The sequence below is a fragment of the Ammodytes marinus genome (assembly GCF_949987685.1).
Source record: "Ammodytes marinus genome assembly, chromosome: 5".
NCBI lineage: Eukaryota > Metazoa > Chordata > Actinopteri > Uranoscopiformes > Ammodytidae > Ammodytes > Ammodytes marinus.
The window spans coordinates 5,897,807-5,918,571 of record NC_137234.1 but is presented as its reverse complement, the minus strand read 5'-3'; the positions used below and the strand labels follow the sequence as shown (position 1 = coordinate 5,918,571).

The 20,765-nt window shown below is 41.6% G+C and overlaps 1 protein-coding gene across 1 annotated transcript in view; it reads right to left on the bottom strand.

The window, feature by feature from the left end:
* Positions 1-20,765, bottom strand: part of pik3c2a (phosphatidylinositol-4-phosphate 3-kinase, catalytic subunit type 2 alpha) — a 51,578-nt gene that overhangs the window by 15,416 nt on the left and 15,397 nt on the right. Inside the window, exons 3-13 of the mRNA XM_080028336.1 lie at positions 16,310-16,407; positions 14,946-15,106; positions 8,234-8,354; positions 6,537-6,648; positions 6,308-6,387; positions 5,584-5,647; positions 3,851-3,997; positions 3,717-3,741; positions 3,060-3,309; positions 703-825; positions 90-257 (exon numbers count right to left, since the gene is read on the bottom strand). Coding sequence (XP_079884462.1) covers positions 90-257; positions 703-825; positions 3,060-3,309; positions 3,717-3,741; positions 3,851-3,997; positions 5,584-5,647; positions 6,308-6,387; positions 6,537-6,648; positions 8,234-8,354; positions 14,946-15,106; positions 16,310-16,407 — 1,349 coding nt within the window. The remainder of the gene's footprint in view (positions 1-89; positions 258-702; positions 826-3,059; positions 3,310-3,716; positions 3,742-3,850; positions 3,998-5,583; positions 5,648-6,307; positions 6,388-6,536; positions 6,649-8,233; positions 8,355-14,945; positions 15,107-16,309; positions 16,408-20,765) is intronic.

The window sequence follows — 20,765 nt, the reverse complement described above, 5'->3', positions numbered from 1 at the left end:
TGATATTCGAAAAAATTATGTAATAAACCAAGAGACATCCACTAGAATGTCATGCTAACAACACATGCAGCCCCTTCCTGTCCCCTCACCGTCTGAAGTCAAAGAGCGGCATGGACACTTTGCCGAGCAGCTCCGGAGCTTTCCTCTGTTTGTTGGAGTCCGGGGACCCGCTGGCGTTCTGGTTCAGAACCCCGAACAGAGTCAGGCTGAGGATGGACTCCAGGGGCAGAACCGCCACTGCTATGGGGAAGTTTATCCTGGGAGAGAGGGACATGGGACAATGTTAGCAGCGATGGATGGATAATGGAATGAAATTAAAGCTATAGTGCGTAACTTTTTCCATTTAAATTAATGTTGGTTACATTGAAGCCAATCGCCAAACGAGTTGACACAAAAGTTGATTAAGCCTACCAGCTCCACAAAACTCTCTCTGTATTTCTCAGCATGGCAGCGTTTACAAACCAGAGCACAGAAAAAAATCACAAGAAGCGCCCAAGAAATGTTTCAGTTGTTGATTCCACTGCTTTAAAAATACCTGGACGTATAGCAGAAGGTATTAGTTCCATGCCGGATCACTGAAGGCTTAACCTAAAGTGGATGCGCCGACGACAGTGTTGTTGTAATTACTCAGAATTCCTCATCAGAAGGTACGCACTATAGCTTTAAATAAAAGTAAAGGAGAGTTGGAAAGCTGCCACTCACAGTTCGTCCCACTTGATGTGGTAGAAGAAGCTCTTGTATGTTCCCACTCTCTTGGACTGGATCGGTTTGAACAGGTTCTTGCCGTTGTGGGTGAGGGAGCAAATCAGGAAGTACTTCTCATAACTGCAACAAAAACAAACAACAACACCATTGCCATTAATTATTGCTCCTGTGTGTCTGTGTAAGCACTCTGGCTGATCAACAGGTAGATTTGATGAAACCATATGAACTGAAAAAAGACAACAACGCTTACTGTAGGATGGCTATTTTTGGACATAGTGTTGCTGGTTAAATGCATTTGTATTGATAAATGTACCGAAAATTATTCTATTCAAGAAAAATTTAGATTGGCCTTCAATTATTATTATTATTTGCTCAGTGCAAGTGAAAACACTTGCGTGGACCATGGCTACCAAGGGCCTTTAAGACTTAACTGTAAAATAACTGTTTGCATGTATACATGCAGCATTATAATAATACAATAATCCGTATTAGAGCGACAATAATATTTTGTTGAATAGACAGGAGGGGTTTATATTGCTTTGCAAATTCAAAACTTCAAAGAATAACCCCTGTGTGTGTCTATAAGAGAGAGAGAGAGATATGCATGTGATTGTAGCGCTAGAATTCAAGCTCATCAGTTACACATTGTCACTATATACGACAGGCTGGATCCCCCGCTCGGTGCCATCTGTGCTGGCAGCTCCGTCATGTCATGGTGTCTCTCAATATGCTCGCAATGCTGTGGCATATACCGAGGCTCCAGATGGATTGAGACACCGTATCCACAACAACGCCCACAACTCAGACCTCAATACTGTAAGGGTGCTTTATTGTAACACAACAATACAACATATACACCTAGCTATGTGCGTCTGGGCCTGGGAAATACTGTACTCTCTGTAATCCATCTAGCCTTGGGATCGAGAGGAGCTAAATATTTTCGGAGGTGTCTCTGGAATGGCTGTCACTGCAGCAATGTTTGGTGCTGCTGGCTTAAAATAGCTGCTGCTGCTGGAGGAGGAGGCAGCGCTGGAGTAAATAGACCTGTTATTAAGCAGTTCCCTGTCTCTACCAAGGCCTCACTAACCATGAAAATAACCATGGAAGGAAATGAGACGGCAGCGGCTTTTTCTAACTGTCCCCCATCTTACAGCCAGGGTGACAGTTTCTTTATATACAATATATATATTTTTTGTTGCAAATGCTACATTTTTAATCCGATTTTGATCGCTTTACGAGATTTGGTCTTTCTGGGCATTCACAAATGATGGACATACTAATTGTATGACTGCAGAAAAACAACAACAAAGGCCTTATAAACTTATAGCTGAGGACTATACTTCAGTGATTACAATAAATGAAATGCTGGCTCCGAGTTAATTCTCTATCTTCCCATATTCAACCTGGGGAATTTCAAAAAAGAAAGTCTTTGATCTTTCCATCTTTGCCAACTATAAGAGTTTCTTGGTTGTTTTTTCGTTACAGATTTGTAGACTGATCCTGGTCACTGGTGCGTGACAGACAGAGCTGCAAATGGAAACTCTGGCTCAGCTCTGTTCCAGACACACACAGGAGATAAAGGGTGAAACTGGACACTGGCATGGAAAAATAAGACGCAGGGAGCAACACAGGAGTCGTTTGTTTAGTAGGAGAAAACAAGAAACACACACACACACACACACACACACACACACACACACACACACACACACACACACGCACTCATTGTATGCACCCAGAAAATAGAGTGATTATAATTCTGAGTTGCCTTCCTGTGCTTTGTGCTTTCATCTTCGACACCATGCAGGAGTATAATTAAGTGAAACGTGGGAGGTATTAATAATACTGAACACATGGGTGATTATGCAAGAACAAATGCATGAGTACGATAATTATCCTGCCGTTAATGATGGAGTGGGTGTCCCTGACTTAGAATTTATAGTCGAATCTTAATGGTCAAGTCGACTTAAAGTCTGATCATTTATTTATGTTAATCTCATTTATATTCACAAGCTATATTATTGCATCTTAGTCTGGTATGGTGATTCATTCATGCACACTTACAAAAGATTGATTATAAACTCATAATATGTATTCCTTTAAGATATTTTTTGGGCTTTATTATGCTTTTTATTAGACAGTTTGGAGGGACAGAGAGGAAATGGGGCATGACAGAGAGGGGAATGACATGCAGAGAACGACCACGGGCCGGATTCTAACCCGTGGTCTGCTGCTTCTGAGGACTGAGCCTCTATGGGCGGGCGCTCTTACCACAAGCAATGTATCATGAATCATTGGGGAAAAAATGAAGACAATTCCATGTTTGGTTTGTAAACTCTTGAGTGGCTGTGTACCTGCTGACCCAGTTGGCTGGGATGCCGTGCAGAGCGAACAGAGTGAACTGAAGATGGTCCGTGGTGCCGGAAGCTTCTTTGCTGCTGCTCGCCGAGGCAACTTCCCCCTCTGCTGCTGCTGCTGCCGGGGGCAACGCAGGTGAGCTGAACAGGGCGGAGGGAGAGCTGAAGGAGCGCAGGTAGAGCTTGGCCAGGTCGTACACAGCCTGGGTTAGTGACGCCATGCTCTCCTCCACCGGGCTACTGTGGCCTGGATGGGGGAAGGTAAGGGAGGAATAGGAATTGTTTTTTCTCCGCTTGTTTTCATTGTTTTTTTTAAAGGTGCTAAGAGGAACTTTGAAATATTTCTGAAAAAGTCTAATTTTTTTTCTCTGATGATCATAAATTACATGTAACAGCAGAGGAGAACATCAGTGCAAAGAATGCTATTTTAATATGGTTTTTGTTAAGGGCTTTGTCATGGGTACGCTCACCCAGGATTGGAACTACAGCTGGCGTAATAAAAACACTACCCCTTTTGTCCAAAGGGGGTGCAAGAATTAACACAAACTGAAAGTTCCTCGGAACACTTTTAAACAACAACTCTGGAAAAAAAGAGTTTATAAGTATATACAAAAGTGGAGGTGGAGTGTGATAGTGTGTATGTAGAGAACTTACCATTTGATGATGCTGTTGACCCCATCTACAAAGCAAAAGATGTTGGTTTCAGAAAGCCATCCTTACAGCTAAACAGCAGATCTATGGTATGAATGTCTGAGAATGTGTGCATACAGTAGGTGTCAGTAACCCACCTTAGGCGAGCGCGTCCTGGGTAAGTTGATGGAGTGCCGCAGCCTCTTGACGGCTTCTGCGATGGCTTGTGTCTCCACCTCATCCAGAGCACAGCAGAGGTTCTTCATAGTCTGCACCAACCGGTCCACTGTCTTATACTGGGTGCTCTGAATACAGAGATACAGGTTGGTAGGTTTATACAGCATGTGTGTGTTACAATGGCATCAATCTCCACATACTCATATCCTCTGATGTGTGCTCATCTGTCCAGCTGGTGTTTAAACAGTAAACACCTTTGTGTAACATGAGAGCAACACATACAGGGATTTACCATCAACAATTCATCAAACAGATTCCCTTCTAAACTGTATTTCAGTTTGGTGGTAGGATGGCCAAGAGTAAGAGGGGCAGACCAGTAACCATGAGGTCGCTGGTTCGATCCCCAGCACCGGACAGGAGGGTGTCAGTAGTAAAACTAGTGGTGGCAGGTATTACATCTACGGGGCCCACCATCTCTACTATTGTGTCCTTGAGCAAGGCACCTAACCCCAATACTGCTCCAGGGGCTCTGTGCTATGGCTTACCCTGCGCTCTGACCCCCTCTGAAGTGTGGTAACTTGAGAGGGTGTCTTGTCATGATATATCTGACATTCAAAGTTAATTTTCTTTAACCATAAAAAAGCTCCCTTTTTCAAAATGTTGCAGCAGATTTTGCATCCCCCTATGGAGAGGCAAAATATTTTTAATTTTTAAATTGTTGTCTTCTTTACTATGTTGAGCAAATAACAGTCTGTTTGACAAACTGAGAAGTTATTATAGACATCAATCATATTGTACGTGTTGTAGTTATTCCAGAGTATTGTTTTTGCTGGCCCTAGTTGTATAATTACTCAGGTCAATTACGTTTAAACAAAGGGTTTGTCACATTAAGTTATATGAACAACAAGCCATGAGAGCTATTGTCAGGTTGTTTACCATGTCACAGAAAACAATGAACAACTGTTTAAAAAATCAATCAATCAAAGAATCAACCCAGTCGACAGTGCGTGTCTAAACACACTTTTGCATTCAAATAGCACATGAATTACTTTCCATGCTATGACTTTGTTATGGCTCGGTCAAATAGATCTCGATGCCATTTTGTAATTTAGCTTTAGTCGAGGGCGTACCGGGGCAGTCTGTCTTCAATTACATTACTCCACCATAACCTACACTGGTTGAAACCAGATGGGCCATTTCTAGAAAGCATGCTCTCCAGGAATGTCCTAGTCTAGTAACATGTATATTCGTCTAAGTCTTTTATAGTATCATTGTCAAAATGAAAAAGCTAGACATTTTTTTTTTAAAGGCAACTGTAAACAGGAGATTTTTTTTTGTTTTGAGGCTGACTCAAACTTTAGCTTTAATAGGAAAACTGTCTACATTGGAGCCAAATAATTATATTTTGTTAAGATAACTTATTGTAAGTCTCTAAATGAGTCTCTATATGGGGGCGGCTATGCAAAACTCCACTTTAAAATATCCTTTCTTATGCACTTATGCAGTGCTGTGCAGATTCTTTGGACACATTAATAGCTGGACTACTACACATGTAAATCAATGATGTCATGAGCCTATAACAGTAAATACAAAACTCACTGAGGGGCAGGCAAAGAGTTCACTGGCAGAACAATAGATTGTTTTATGTTTTCCAAACCTGGAAATCATCAAAATACTTTCCGGACCTGCAAAGGGAAAGCATAAAAGCATGTACCTCATTCTGTAGGCAGATGTTGACTTGATTGTGATAGCCTTCTAAATAGTCAGCAAGGCCTTGTCTGCAAAAAGACACACAATACAAAGAGAGATAAGTGAGGAATGATTAACAATGATGACTTAAAACTGTTGTCCACTTAATATCAGATCAGGACAATACATAGACGGTTAACTTTTAGTTTACTAAAATAACTAAAGACTGCTACTAGGTCTGTAAATGTTTTATTGTTGTGGAAAATCACAAAAAAACTGTGAATTTAGAGATAGCACAGAAAGAGACTATAAGGAAATATTGTAGAAATCATTAAATCAGATATACTATAACTAAAAAAGGACAACCTTCAGAAGATTATTCCACATAAATCCAGCTAACTCAACTCAAACTGCACATTTAGGTCAAAGGAAGTAACCACTTCCAAGGCCAGACCAAAGATCCAACTAGACAAACACTGAAATACTTGAAACAGTACACTTCTCCTAAAGGTCAATCAAAATCTTGAGATCAATATCCATGTGTTCTGACTAGGGCTGTCAAAAATGAACGGCCCCATGCATTACACTCGCTCTGCACTACAGTCACTCTAACGTTGTGGCTGACCCAGGATCAGTAGCTGAGCGGCCAAACATAGAAGCACGGCTACCCTGTGATTAATCTGATGAACATTTGTAATCATTTGACAGCCCTAGTTCTGACACATGTGAGCAGTGTGGGACCCTCATACCTTGTGACGTTCTCCTTGAATGGCCGCTCCACTTGGCCAAGGTATTTCTCTATATTGATTCGAGTGTTGTCGTCTTCCGCCTGAAAAAAATAGCGGTCAACATTAACTTACGTCTTTGTCAGTTTCAAGCAATGAACCGAAATATATAAATGACTTCTAGCATGATATGTATGTCACAGTTTGGGTTAATAGACATGAGGTCATATGTTAGTTTGATTGGGTGACTTACAGTGCGTGCCAAGTCCCGTCTCATGGTGGAGTGAGAGAGAAGCTGTAATCTGATCTCGTTCTCCCACTTCCTACAGTTCTGGACGTACTCATGGCTGCCCAGGCTGTGTTTACTGTAACGCAGGGCAACAGAGAGGCAAGGTTAAGAAAATCACACTCTCTGTAAAGGATAATAATGTGCAGTCAGTCACTGGAACAAGTAGTGACACAAAGTCTAATAACTCCTTCAGTAAAGTGGATTGTGTATTTTTTTTTTTTAAATCGCTAAAGATGGGGTGGATTATCCTTTTTAAACTATGGAAACATCAAGGAACGTTAAGAAATATTTGTTGTTTATATTTGGGGAAAAAAACACTGCTTACATTGTGTTGGCATTATTTCGTTTGCTACTTATGTCACTCATATTGCCTGGAAAGTCTCATTCAAGCAATGTAGTTATTCAACCAATCACAAGCGTTTTATATGTGGTATAATGCAGTGATAACATCCAGACCTGATATGTCACAAATAACTTCCAGTGAAAATAACTCCAAAAACAACAAAACAAAAATTGTAAGCCCATGTAATTCTTTGGAGACAAACTGTATGCCCAAAATAGCTCATGTTAAGATGTCTTGCGTAGTCAACTCTGTGTAAAGTTGGCTTTTAAACGCAGCAAATCAGGATCCAGTGTGTGCAGGGACAAAAAGCCAAAAGCCTCGAACACAAAGCATGAAGTTGCTACTGTTTAGACAAGTTATCACTGGTGTTGCTGGGGGCTCTCACTAAACGATCAGATAAATAAATATCACCCTCATTTGGGATTTGGCAGACAGTACAAAACTAGGCCTAGGATTACAGGTGAAACAATGATGTAATCGCTGAAGACGCCAACACATTATAAATCATGATTTACAGATTGTAATACAATGGCTCTCTGTGTGTGTGTGTGGGGGGGGGGGGGTTTGAACATTTCCTCAAAGTAGCAAAGAAGAAAAAAAGAAAAAGATCTCCTACTGGTTACCACAGTTTGGTGATAACATAATAATTTAAGGGCATCATATAATCAAATACAAAATGCATCTGATTGGCAGTTATAATCACAACCTATGCAGTTTTGAACATATGGGTGTACTGGGCCCTTAAGTCCTGGTATGGGATAAACCATTCCCATGTATCCCAGATTAGAGGGAGAGGAGAATTAAAATAGTGGAGGAAGGCGAAGGAGCGAAATATAGAAACATCAGCCAGTGCTCTTTATACAAGATTTTGAGAGAATGCCAAGAAAAGAGTGATAGAGACAAAGATAGAGAGAGAGAGAGAGAGAGAGAGAGAGAGAGAGAGAGAGAGAGAGAGAGAGAGAGAGAGAGAGAGAGAGAGAGAGAGGGGGAAGATAGAGGGCATAAGAAAACAAATGAAACCTATTTAAAACTGTATGCACAATTAACTAAACTGCCCGGTCAGCCTGGGAAAAAAATAAGATGTTTGTCCCAATTATTAAAATTTTAACATTGTTGGAGATATGTTTATTTTCTGCAAACTAGAGTAAAACTTGCTAATTTCTGTGTGTGTGTGTGTGTGTGTGTGTGTGTGTGTGTGTATTAGATAGCAACACAAGCCTTAGGGTGTGTGTGTGTGTGTGTGTGTGTGTGTGTGTGTGTGTGTGTGTGTGTGTGTGTGTGTGTGTGTGTGTGTGTGTGTGTGTGTGTGTGTACTCACTTCTGCAGCACCTCCTCCTGGCCACAGACTTTGAGCAGGTAGCTGGAGAAGTCCACCTGGTCCAAGTCGTCATGAACCCAACACAGAGTCTGACTGATCAACAGCTCCACCGGGGAACTCACTGAGGAACAAGGAAAGAATGGAGGTTTTACTTCATTTTCACAACATACAGTATTAGTTTCCAATGTTTTTACAGAACAGATTTTGGAAACTACCTTTTCATTTTATAGATAAAAAAATACAGATATACAGGTCTTAAAAATGCATTTTCCTCATGTTTTTAAGTACAAAATGCATCGTACATTTTGACAATTCACAATATGAACAAAATCTTTCTGTAATAATCTTCAGAATAGAGTTGAGAATGACTGTGTAAAGTTTAGTTGATGCAAATGCTTTAAAAGTTGAGATTTCAGTTTTTTTGGTTCAAAGTATTGAAAAAATGTTGAGATAATGGCCGTTAAAGGTTGTTGTATAGGAGAAATACTGTATGCAGACGCAAACTGACAGAATTTAGTCAAATAAAAACCTGAATGAATATACATTTGGACCTTTTGTTAGAATGAAATAATACATGTTATGAAAGCAAGATAGAAAAAAATTCTCCAAATTTACCAAAGGCTTGAAAAAAACTATGTTTTTGCCTGCGTGGGTGTGTGTGTGTGTGTGTGTGGGGGGGGGGCTTTAACAAAGCACTCCTAGGTCAAGTGCCTGTCCTGTCATGCTACAACACCATGCAATTTTCACATTTAGAAAAGCTGTGGGAACTGAACTCTAGACCTGACAGTCGTTGGAATTCCTCTCTAACCGCAAACCATCGGGCCGTGTTTGGAACGGCTCACGTTTCAGTTCACACCGAAACCTGTTCTCATATCAAAGGCCAAACAGCGCAGTGTTGTGGAACGCTATTAAGAGGTTGGGGGGGGGGGGGGGGGGATTTTCGGGGTCGGCTCTAGGTGTTTGCATATGTACCGATATCTTCTGTGTCCGGCAAAGAAGTAGGGAAGACTGGGTTGAGAGTGTAATCTGATATAGGCCAGATTATTCCACTGTTTAGCTACTTCTACAGAGTTCTTAGTGCGCTCTTAACCTTGCATATACACACAAACACAGGCAGACAGATACAAAGACAGATACTTCATACACACAAACTCCTGAGCTTTGGACTAAACACACACACTAAGCTTATTTAATAGACGCTTACTTAGACACACAGGGGAGACCACCCTTTAACAAACCACCACCCATCAGAGGAATGGTGTGTCTTTTCTTTACTGCTTGGGCCAGTAGTTAGGCTATATGTTATATGTGGCTATGCTGGTGGTCGCCAATGTTGTACATGCTTTGGGAATGTTTTTTAACAAAAGCAATTAGCTAGACCACGCCTCATTTTGTGAGCGCTCTGAGGTGGTAAGGGAATTCCAATTTAGTTTTTTTTAAAGACACCACTTGAAAAAAGGAGAAAATTCCTCCGTCGCATGCCGTTAAGGATTTCACACATGGTTGTGGAATGGTTGTTGGCTAGGCGACATGCAAGAAATAACGAGGTTTTATTGACACACACACACACACACACACACACACTAAAGTGGGAATGCTGAATGCCACAAAAACACTTCAATAACTAGCGTAATAAGTAACTTATGATGCAGGTTTCAGGTCCAATCAGTTTCGTGTGTAGGATTCATAATGGGAGGGTTGGCGAGAGGGCAGAGTAAAACCACAAGCCCCTCACATCCACACGACAAACACATTTCAGAGGAATGTTTTGATTTCAAAATGACTCAAACAGCTTCTGTATCAAGACCCAGATTCAGGAACAAAAGGGGACACAAAAGCAAAAGATAAAAGTTTCATTCTATAACAGTGTAGCAGAAAAAGCAAGAGTTCCAGGCAGAAATGCAAATTAAAGATTAAAGCTATAGTGCGTAACTTCTGTTGCCCCCTTGAGTAATTCTCAGTAATTACGTGTCAGCGCATCGAGGTAAGTCTGAGGTGATTGCGCATAGATTATATACCTTCTGCTGTAAGTCCAGGTTTTTTCTTAGCAGTAGAATCAACAACTGAAACATTTCTTGGGCGCTTCTTGGGAGTTTTCTAAACTCCTGCGCGGCGCCAGTGTCAGGGGACGACAGCAGTTTGTAAACGCTGCCATACTGAGTAATACAGAAAAAGTTTTGTCGAGCTGATAGGCTTAATCAATTTTGTGTCAACTCATTAGGGGATGGCTTGAATGTAACCGTCATTCATTCATGTAAAAAAGTTACGCACTATAGCTTTAATGTGAGCTGTACTTCAGTGACTCAATAATGCTAAGAGCCTATCCCCGTGAGTAACTATCTTTCTCACTATATCCATGTCTGCATTTCTTGTACAGCTGAAACCTGGCCAACAGTTGGTATCTCCTGCATGTCAGGGAGGGTGAAAACAAACAAACCAGCATGTTGCCCTTGACAAACAACTTGGAAACATTTTGAGACAAGCTGCAACAAGTTGAGTCATCTCTTCAAGGCGAGACAGTGCAGGAAAAAAAACCTTCATTTGTTCAAGCACTGGTAAACTTTGAGATTTTAGGGCTATTTTGCTTCCATAACATGTCTTCTTTCATTCTAATATAATTAAAAGGTCCAAAATGCACATTTAAGTCTGTTTTTGCCTGTATATTTTCCCAATACAACCATTTTTAACAGTCGGCGATTATCTCAACATTAGTTTTTTCAATACAATGAACCAGAAATCTCAACTTTTAAAGCACTTACATCAACTACATGTTCCATAATCATTCTTAGCACTATTCGGAAAGTGATTACAGAAGGATTTGTTCATATGTTGATAATTGTCTGATTGACGATACATTGTTCTCATAAAACGTGCTGAATAAGCATTTGAAAGCCCTGTAATCAACTGGAAAAGTTTACTGATGATTTCCCCCGACTCTCTCTCCCTCTCATTCCTCAGTGTTTCTGCTTTCTCTCTCTCTTCAAAAAAGTCTTTCTCCGCATTGCTTTTCCTTTATCTCTCTATCTGCCCTCTTTAGCCGCAGTATGTCAGGAATCCCAAGAAGCCTGGCACTTCACAGCCATGCTCTAAAGGAATTTGTTGCATTTTTGTTCTGTCTGTCTCTCTAAATGAGTAAAGGCAAAATGAAGCTACTGAATAATAAACGGAACATTTCCAAACATCCCAATCTCCACTTTGAACTGCTTGGCGATATATCACAACTATTCATCAGGCTAATCTTGTCCTTCATCAAACCAAAACATTCTCATTGCTATTTTTAACATTGTTTTACACATGGTAATCTGCTATGCATCTGTACCCCTTCCGTTCAAAGAATTTACAGAAGCTACGGTGGCCTTCAAGGACAAAGAGCTAGCCAATACCTTCTACACACTGTGCCTTTTAAGTAGCATTTGGAGATCGTATTCATCTCCATAGCAGAAAGAAGTCGGAAAGGAAAATGGTAAGATGGTTGATTTATTGAATAAGAGAAGATAATAGGGAAAATAGAAAGGGAGGAGGAGGTTCTTATATTTCATTTCAATTGAATAATCTCGGCAGTGACGACACGATCAAGAGACTTGTAGGAAAAGTAAGCAAGATGAATAAAAAGCAGATGGGGGCGCTCCGTGGCGTAGCGGGTAGAGCGCATACCAATTGGGTTCAGTCCTTTTCACAGTGGTCGCGGGTTCGAATCCCACTCGAGGACCTTTACTGCATGTCATCCCCCCCTCTCTCTCCCCATTTCAACTATGAGCCGTCTCCAATGAACTACCAATAAAGGGTTAAAATATCTATTTCTTTAAAACGAGAAAGAGGATGGAAAGATGGATGAGGAGATGCCGCTCGGAAAGCAGGGTGGAGGTAAACACTGTCACGCAAGAGGAGAGAGGAACGAAGGAAATAAAAAGAGAAACAGGAGATGGCCCCTCTCAACCATGGAACAAGCTCCAGCAGAAACTAAAAGCCGTCTAGCCTGATTTCTCTAGGGACATTTTAAACTTTTGTTTCATCTGAGGGTGTTTGGGGCAGCCAAAGTGAAATGAAAATAGGATGGGGAGAGCAGAACAAGCGAGAGGGAGAGAGAGAAAGGAATAAAGAATGAGAAAAAGGAGGAGAATGTTCAAGTCTTTTTTTTCTCCATCCATCCCTCCATCTCTCTCTCTATCCTTCTGTCCGAGCTTTGAGCTGAACTAAAGGCCCTATTGTTCAGATTCCTGCAGTGTCTAAGCGGAGGAATCCAAACAACAACAATGTGGGTCAACGCGCTGCCGTTACCAGAGAACATAGGAAGTCAACCAGGAAACAGCCAACCCGAGGCATCGTAACTAGGAAAGACGGAAGCGTATCTAGGAAGTGACCCCGCCGCGGGGCAGTGAGATTAAAACGAGGTGAACTCAGCAGAAGCAGGAAGACCAGGAAAATACATTTACCACGTTTAACGAGGAAAGTAGTAAATACACTTCCTATAGGTTGTTGATGGAGAGCTGGACTACACACACACACACACACAGAGGTGTATAGGTCAGTAGGAGACAATCTGTTACATCATACACACATACCAGAGAGGGGGGACTTGTTTATGCAACCTACAGCTGTCAGTTGGGTTGTCAGATATATAGATTGTGTAGAATTAAGGGTTGTGCACGGTTAAACGGTTATCTAACCACAAACGTTGAGGAAAAAAATCAATACATGAAATCCTTTGTTGTTTTGTCTTGTTTTTAATTAAGTTTTAAATTGTTTTATACTGATTTTTATAACACAATAGGCAACGTATCATGATTTATTGTGTAAAACCAAGCAATTAAAATCTGACATTCAACACCCCATAAAGCCTGAATAGAATGATCGTTGTCTCATAACCACACGTTGCGACTATTCCACTATGAAAAGTTGACTATTCGGGATCATCCCTAGTGTGTGTGTGTTTTTGTGTGTGTTTATATAAAATACACTCAAAGGCCACTTTATTAGTTACACCTGTTCTGAGGCTTATAAAAACAAAAAGCTAATCAGCCAATCACATAACCAATCACATAGCAGCAATTTAATGCATTTAGGCATTTAGATGTGGTCAAGACAATGTACTGAAGTCAAACCCAGCATCAGAATGGAGAAGAAAGGGGGTTTAGGTGACTTTGAACGTGGCATGGTTGATGGTGCACAGCAGGATGGATCCATTCTTTCATGTTGTTTACGCCAAACTCTGAACCTGCAGTCTGAATGTCACAACTGAAATCGAGACTCATCAGACCAGGCATGATTTTTCAATCTTCTATTGTCCAATATTGGTGATCTTGTGAGAATTGTAGCCTCATTTTCCTGTTTTTAGCTGACAGGAGTGGTACCCGGTGGGGTCTTCTGTTGCTGTAGCCCATCTGCTTCAAGGTTGGTCGTGTTTTGCGTTCAGAGACGGTATTCTGCGTACCCTGGTTGTAAAGAGTGGTTATTTGAGTTACTGTTGCCTTTCTATCATCTCGAAACCAGTATGCCCATCCTCCACTGACCTCTGACTTCAACAAGGCATTTCACGTCCACACAAATGCCGCTCACTGCATATTTTTTCTTTTTCGGACCATTCTCTGTAAGCCCTAGAGATGGTTTAGAGTGAAAATCCCAGTATACCGCTGTACCTAATAAAGTGGCCGGTGAGTGTATACATACATATAGCAGACAGTACGTCAGACACACTAACATAGACTTACACACAAACACGGTGGCCAAGTGCTTTTCCTCAGTGACCCACATAGAAAGTGGTGAACTTGGTCACACAGTTGGAATAATATGTCTTAACAAAAAAAGGCCCAGTGGATAGGCTGACAGTCTACAGCGTGCTTGGCTGCAGATCTCAAAAAGACATGTCAATCACAGCGGTTGTAGTTCTGTGTGTGTGTTACGAGGGGGTCAGCCAATAACAGCTCTACAACTATCCAGGGAATGAGTCCAAGAAAAGACCAAAAAAAAGCAACAGAACCCTAGACCCTTCTGCCCAACATGGCCACTTCACAGCGCAGGGGACAAACCTTTATTTGTGCGGAAAGGGAACAAAGTGTACTTCCCACGACAGAAAAAATGAAAAGAAAAAGAAAAAATGAGGTGGGGGAGAAGGAGGGGGGGGGAGAGAGGGTGAAGAGTTTGGCAGCTGTGAACACTGTTTCCTCCTTCAGAGCTCATATCTGCAATCTGAGCTGCTTACTCTTAAAGGCAAAGTGGGCACAAGCTTCCTTTCCTGTCTAAAAGATCTGCACTGCTTACGACTACACTATTCTTGAATTGCAGATGTGTGTGTCTGTGTTTACTCTTTAACATATCTTAAGTAGGACCAAGGTTAGCAGAAATGGCATCATTTTCAAGATCAACAAACTCTTTGAGAAATCCATCATTTGTATTTTCTAGAAAAAAATGACAAAAACTGACATCAGGATTTGTGCACAATGCAATCTAGTGGTCAAGGGGGAGTCAGCCATTCTAGAGAACGAGTGTTGTATAAATCACTTTTGTCAAAAAAACAGTGAACATTGCCTCACGGTCCGCTACCTGTCCATACTGTATATGCGCTGAAAGAAATCTGCCTAGGCTCTGTAAACTGGTATGTAAACAAAGGGGTCCCGACGTACAGGTAGCAACATGCCAGACTCCACCTTTTAAGTGCTAAATCTGCCGTATTGCTCTACCCTGTTCATATGACACACATTTCTTTGTCACTTACCGTCACAGGTGAAGGTGACAGGCTGCTGCGATTCTGAGATTTCAATAGAAACCTTGACGGAGCAGCTGCTGTCTCCTCCGGCGTCTCTCTGGGCGATGACAGGGCTCAGGACGTAGCCAGGGTTACTGGTCATCTCACTGTGAGGAAACCTGGAGCGCAGGCTGGGAGGAAGAGGGGGGAAAAAAATCATCACAACAGAGCAGAATCAACACTTTTTTTCCCAGCATATTTTGGTTTATTTGGCAAAAGAAAACCCATCACAGCCAGCCTGGCATATGGATGAGATTGGCTTGGATGAGACTGATCAGATGCATTATAGGCAGTATGACAGGAAGACAAGATGGAGGGGAGAAAAGATCAAAGTAAAATGTGAATATAAATGTTGTTTACATGCACACTCTTGTTTTTATGCCAAATTTAAAATGTTTTAGAGGTTCTGCTTTGTTATCCCCAGTCTAAATGATTTAATTAAATGAGTCTTCACTCTGCCTGTAACACGGACTCTGTGATATTGTTGGCTTGGGTAGTTGGGAGGGTAAAGATTACGAATATGCTATGAAATTTGTACTTTTTTTCATTTACACACACTTACACTCATGAGAGAGATTACTTTCTTTTAAGTGCAAACTATTTAGAGTGAGTGCTGACCGACTAGCAGACAGTAACGCCTCTGGGCATACAGTGTTGACGCCTTTTCCCTGAGCCAAACTTCATCATCACTCCACCCAAACTCACTACTGGAGTGACAGATTGCATAGATGCTTTGGAAATGAACAAAGTTGCAAAGCATGCAGTTATGTGTATATATTTTTGTATTTGTATTATTTTACCCATCAGACAATAAAGAAAAAACTGCATCTGTAACACACATGCCCTGCGTTCCAAATCACATACTCTTTCTTATTTCTATTCTACGTACTACATCTGATAAAAAATAATCAAGTTAGCATGCAGTAGGCATACAATTGGGACATACTTTTACTTATTTATTTCATCATAACATTGCGCTTGATCTTGCCTCTTGCTTTTATATCCATCGCAACCCCGGTTGTTTTCATACAGAGGCTCCATCACTTGCGGTGTACACCGGATTGTGAGTCAGAATCGCCTAAATAGCATGCTGATTTCAAAACTAAAAATCTCTGATGGATGTAGTAGACATCCGGGTATTTTTAAGCATACTAAATCTGACCACAAGAATTGGGACATCCTACATCTACTAAATAGCAGAAAGTACAGATATTGGATCTCAGCCTGAGTTTGTAAGTTGAAAGCTAGTTCCATATTATCGAGGCCAAAATGTAACAAAGGAATTATCACAGAAGGTCAAGGATGAATTGTCATGGCAACAGGAAGGCTCTTACGCTGCTATGTCTTCACAGAAGGCGACAACCTCCAGGTTCTGAGCATCAGGTTCCTCCAGGGCCGCATTCTGAGCCAGACCTTTTCCTGTTCCCTTGTCCTACAGCAGCAAGAGACACACACACACACACACACACACACACACACACACACACACACACACACACACACACACACACACACACACACACACACACACACACACACACACACACACACACACACACACAGACAGACAGACAGACAGACAGACAGACAGACAGACAGACAGACAGACAGACACACAAACAGACACACACACACACACACACAGACAGACAGACAGACAGACAGACAGACAGACAGACAGACACACACATAGAAATATATGAGTTACACGATAACAAACTTCAAACAGTAGCAGGCCAGATGGAGACAGGCAGGACACAAAGACCTTTAGTGGCTATGTGTACTGTGTGTGTGTCTTAAGTTTGTTTATAGTGTTTCAAGCACAATCTTCTATAGGCTTTACGGGGCTGACTGTGGACAATGGTTGAAATCTTTATGGTTATGTAGTGTGTTTGAGGATGGTTGAAGTAGCAGTTTTATTAAAAACACCTCGGAGCTATGAATCTTACAGAGAGAATAAAAGTGTCGGCGAGGGTACGGGCTGCTTGACAAAAAGAACTACACACAAAATAACTTGAGCTATTTCATTCCTTCCTCAACATTTAATTGAGGTTACATTTTAGTTAGGTGTAAATGTGGATTTCTGGCACAAGCACAATACCATGTTTACACTCAGGAGTCACGTGGCAAGAATATTCAAGAAATCTATTTTTGTACTTATAAATATTTTAGGAACTAAGTTGAAAGAGATGTAAATCTGTATATCACACACACACACACACACACACACACACACACACACACACACACACACACACACACACACACACACACACACACACACACACACACACACACACACACACACACACACACACACACACACACACACACACACACACACACACACACACACACACACACACACACACACACACACACACACACACACACACACACACACACGGCTCCCTTTTCCCGGAGGCTGGCCTGTTGCCGGGAACTAGCAGTAGTTACACACAGGCGTTTTACTGCTGTCTTGCTGCCAGTGGTTGGGGAATGCGCATTTCCTCTGGCACAGGAAATGAGAAGTGAAAGGTCCCGCCCCTTCCTGCCCCGGGCTCTGGCCTGTGTCTGCTAAAGAGCTCTGTCATGTCTCTGAAACCAGTGACTATAGTCTGACATCACAAGCCAGCCAGGGAGAGAGAGAGAGAGATAGAGAGACAGACAGACGGAGAGAGAGAGCGGTTTGAAGACATGCCCGCAGGGAAGGGAGAGGGAGGGGGAGAGAGAGAGAGAGAGAGAGAGAGAGAGAGAGGGAGAGAGAGAGTGCTTTGAAGACAGGCCCGCAGGGAAGGGAGAGGGAGGGGGAGAGAGAGAGCGAGAGAGACAGAGAGAGACCTTAGCGAGAGAGAGAGACAGAGCGAGAGAGAGAGAGAGGCCAAAGGAAATGTTTGGAATGTCATACCATAATAATAACTTATTCCTTCAATGGGAACCCAGAGTGTTTTTGATGAGTCCAAGCACAAGGGCACAGAGCAGAACTTTTCATGTGCAGTGACAATGAAAGAGAACAACTTCAAAAACATAACTTCCTCAAGGTTGTTTTGACTCAACCTTTAGGTGTCAGGTCAACTTAACTTCTCTAGTTCCTTATCATATGAAAATGAAATAATAATATGACATAAATAATATTTGTGCAATTAATTAATTTGTGGATCCATCCATCCATCCATCCATCCATCCATCCATCTATCTATCTATCTATCTATCTATCTATCTATCTATCTATCTATCTATCTATCTATCTATCTATCTATCTATCTATCTATCTATCTATCTATCTATCCATCTATACATAATGTGTCTGATGCCCCCCTGTGATGTTTAATTTCTAGCAGGGGATCTTTGTTGCGTCCTGCACCCCTTTCTCTCTCTCCCTCCTGTTTCCTGTCAACTGTCCATTAAAAAGACTAAATGCTCCCAAAAAGAATTTCCTAAAAATGACATCCGGCAGGTTAATCCGAGATATCGCTTAGAGCATTTTAAGTGCTTCCCTAAAGAGCGCAGAGTCTTCTTGTTCAAAGCTACACGCACTGACCTGACTTAACACTAGAAAATGTAACTGTAAATCTCTGTGTCAGCATGGAGTCTGGAAAGGAGGCCCAGCCAGACACCCAACCGCCTGCATCTCCTCACAGCAACAGAGAGAGAGAGAGAGAGAGAGAGAGGAAACTGCCCAAGATCTGCTCAAATCTTTAACTAGATTAGATTAAGATAGAGTTGGCGCTTTCTTAATGAACACAAGTACACACGTTACGATACACATAGCACAACACAACACTATGAACATAGAAATACAGTTAAGTGACAGGAGGATGTAGTGCAAATAACAAGTAGCAGCAAATAAGTTAAAAGGTGCTCCGAGGAACTTTCAGTTTGTGTTAATACTAGCACCCACTTTGGACAAAAGCGGTAGTGTTTTACTATAGCCCAGCAGTAGTTCCTAGGTGAGCGTACCCATGACAAAGGCATTAAGAAAAGCTATATAAAAATACCATTCTTTGCGCTGATGGTCTCGTTTGCTGTTGTTACATGTAATTTATAATCATCAGAGATGTGTAAAAGTTCCTTGTAGCACCTTTAAATAAATAGTATAAAAGAGCAAATCTGAAATAACAAATGTTCTCAGTAAAAGCCATATTAAAAATGTGGTTCAATAGGACTATTTGCACAGACAAAGAGGGAGAGACAGGGACAGACCGAGAGACAAAAAGATTGTGAGAGAGTGAGGAGGATAGAGACGCAGAGAGGAAACATTAGAATCTGAGTCAATGGGAAAGAGACGGAGCGCAAGAGCAGGGTTTATGTTTGGAGTGAGGAGGATTGCTTCAGCAAAAACAAACACGGCCAGATACTCCAATAAGGCCTTGTTAGAGCCAAGTGTCACAATGCACACACACACACACACACACACACACACACACACACACACACACACAGCGGGACAGGCCCGTCTTTGTTTCACTCTATCGATTTTTGTTGGACACGGACGGAGAGCTCCTGGGGTCTGAAGTCATGGGAACGGCTACATTCTATTCCCATGTTGACTAATTATTTGATCTAGGCAGCGTTTACTGAAACGTGTCACGCTGCTGACCGTAACACCAGGAAACAGCACACTGTACAACATAAAGCAAGACTATTTACAACCCCCTCCCCCTCCTCCCCCCCAATGATGCCTGATCAGTCAGGGTCATGAATAGGAAACTGTGGTATGTGACCCAATAGTTTGAGTCACATACTGTAGTAGCTGCTTGATGACAGAAGTCTAAACAGAGATGACTGTAATCTACATAAGTCAGTTTGATTTTTCAATCGAGTGACACAAGTCTTTCCACAGCTGTTTAGGGTTTGTTTACCTTGATTGTGTGCTAACTTGAGCTACAGTTTCAGACTTCTAGTTGTACACATGATAAATGATTCCCTCTTTTGCTAAGAATTTAAGGCCGTTTCAAATCTAAAACTCAACTCTGATACGATAGATTTCGTTCATTCCTTCCTTGTAGACAAACACATGGAAATAGTCTAAAGTTATTTTTCCACACATTTTTCACACCTGCTCAAGGCTGTAATTTAAATATTTCCGACAAACGACTCTTCTGGCAAGATTCAAGTCTGGAAAAAGAGGCATTTCTTCTTGGTCCTACATCAATTATTTGGCCACGTTCTGCTCCAGAGTGAGACGTAATCAATTATGAAACACAAAAATGACACAGACGTAAAACTATTTGACTTGAGGTATTGGATGATGTTTATGCTCTTCAGCTTTTGCTTGTGTTGGAGATTGGGTTGAAAAGGTTTGACGTGTCAGAAAGCAAGAGATGAGAATTTACAGGGCTTCGGTTTATTGGTCCCATGCTAAAATGGAAAGAATTCATTCAAAACATACAAACAAACAACAAATAATTGACGAACAACTGTTGTGGAGGGTGTATTGTTCATTCCTCACACTGACTACCCACTCTAAATATAAGCCAATTCATGAAGCCTGTGTTATCAGGTTTTTACCAGCTTCTGCCAAACATTTTTCAGAGACTATTTCTGTGCTTGCTGCTGATAAACAGGGTGAGACATGTCAGCTTGAAGAGTTTTGTAGCGTTGTCTTGTCTCCCTTGGGTACACACACACACACACACACACACACACACACACACGAAGGCTTGACCGAGTACAGTGGCAGAACTGAAATGCTTAACCAACCACAGACTATCGTGGTGATTCCTGGACGTCCGTGTTGAGTTACAGCACACACTTTGAAATCAGACTCCTCCTTCCCTCTGTGTGCCA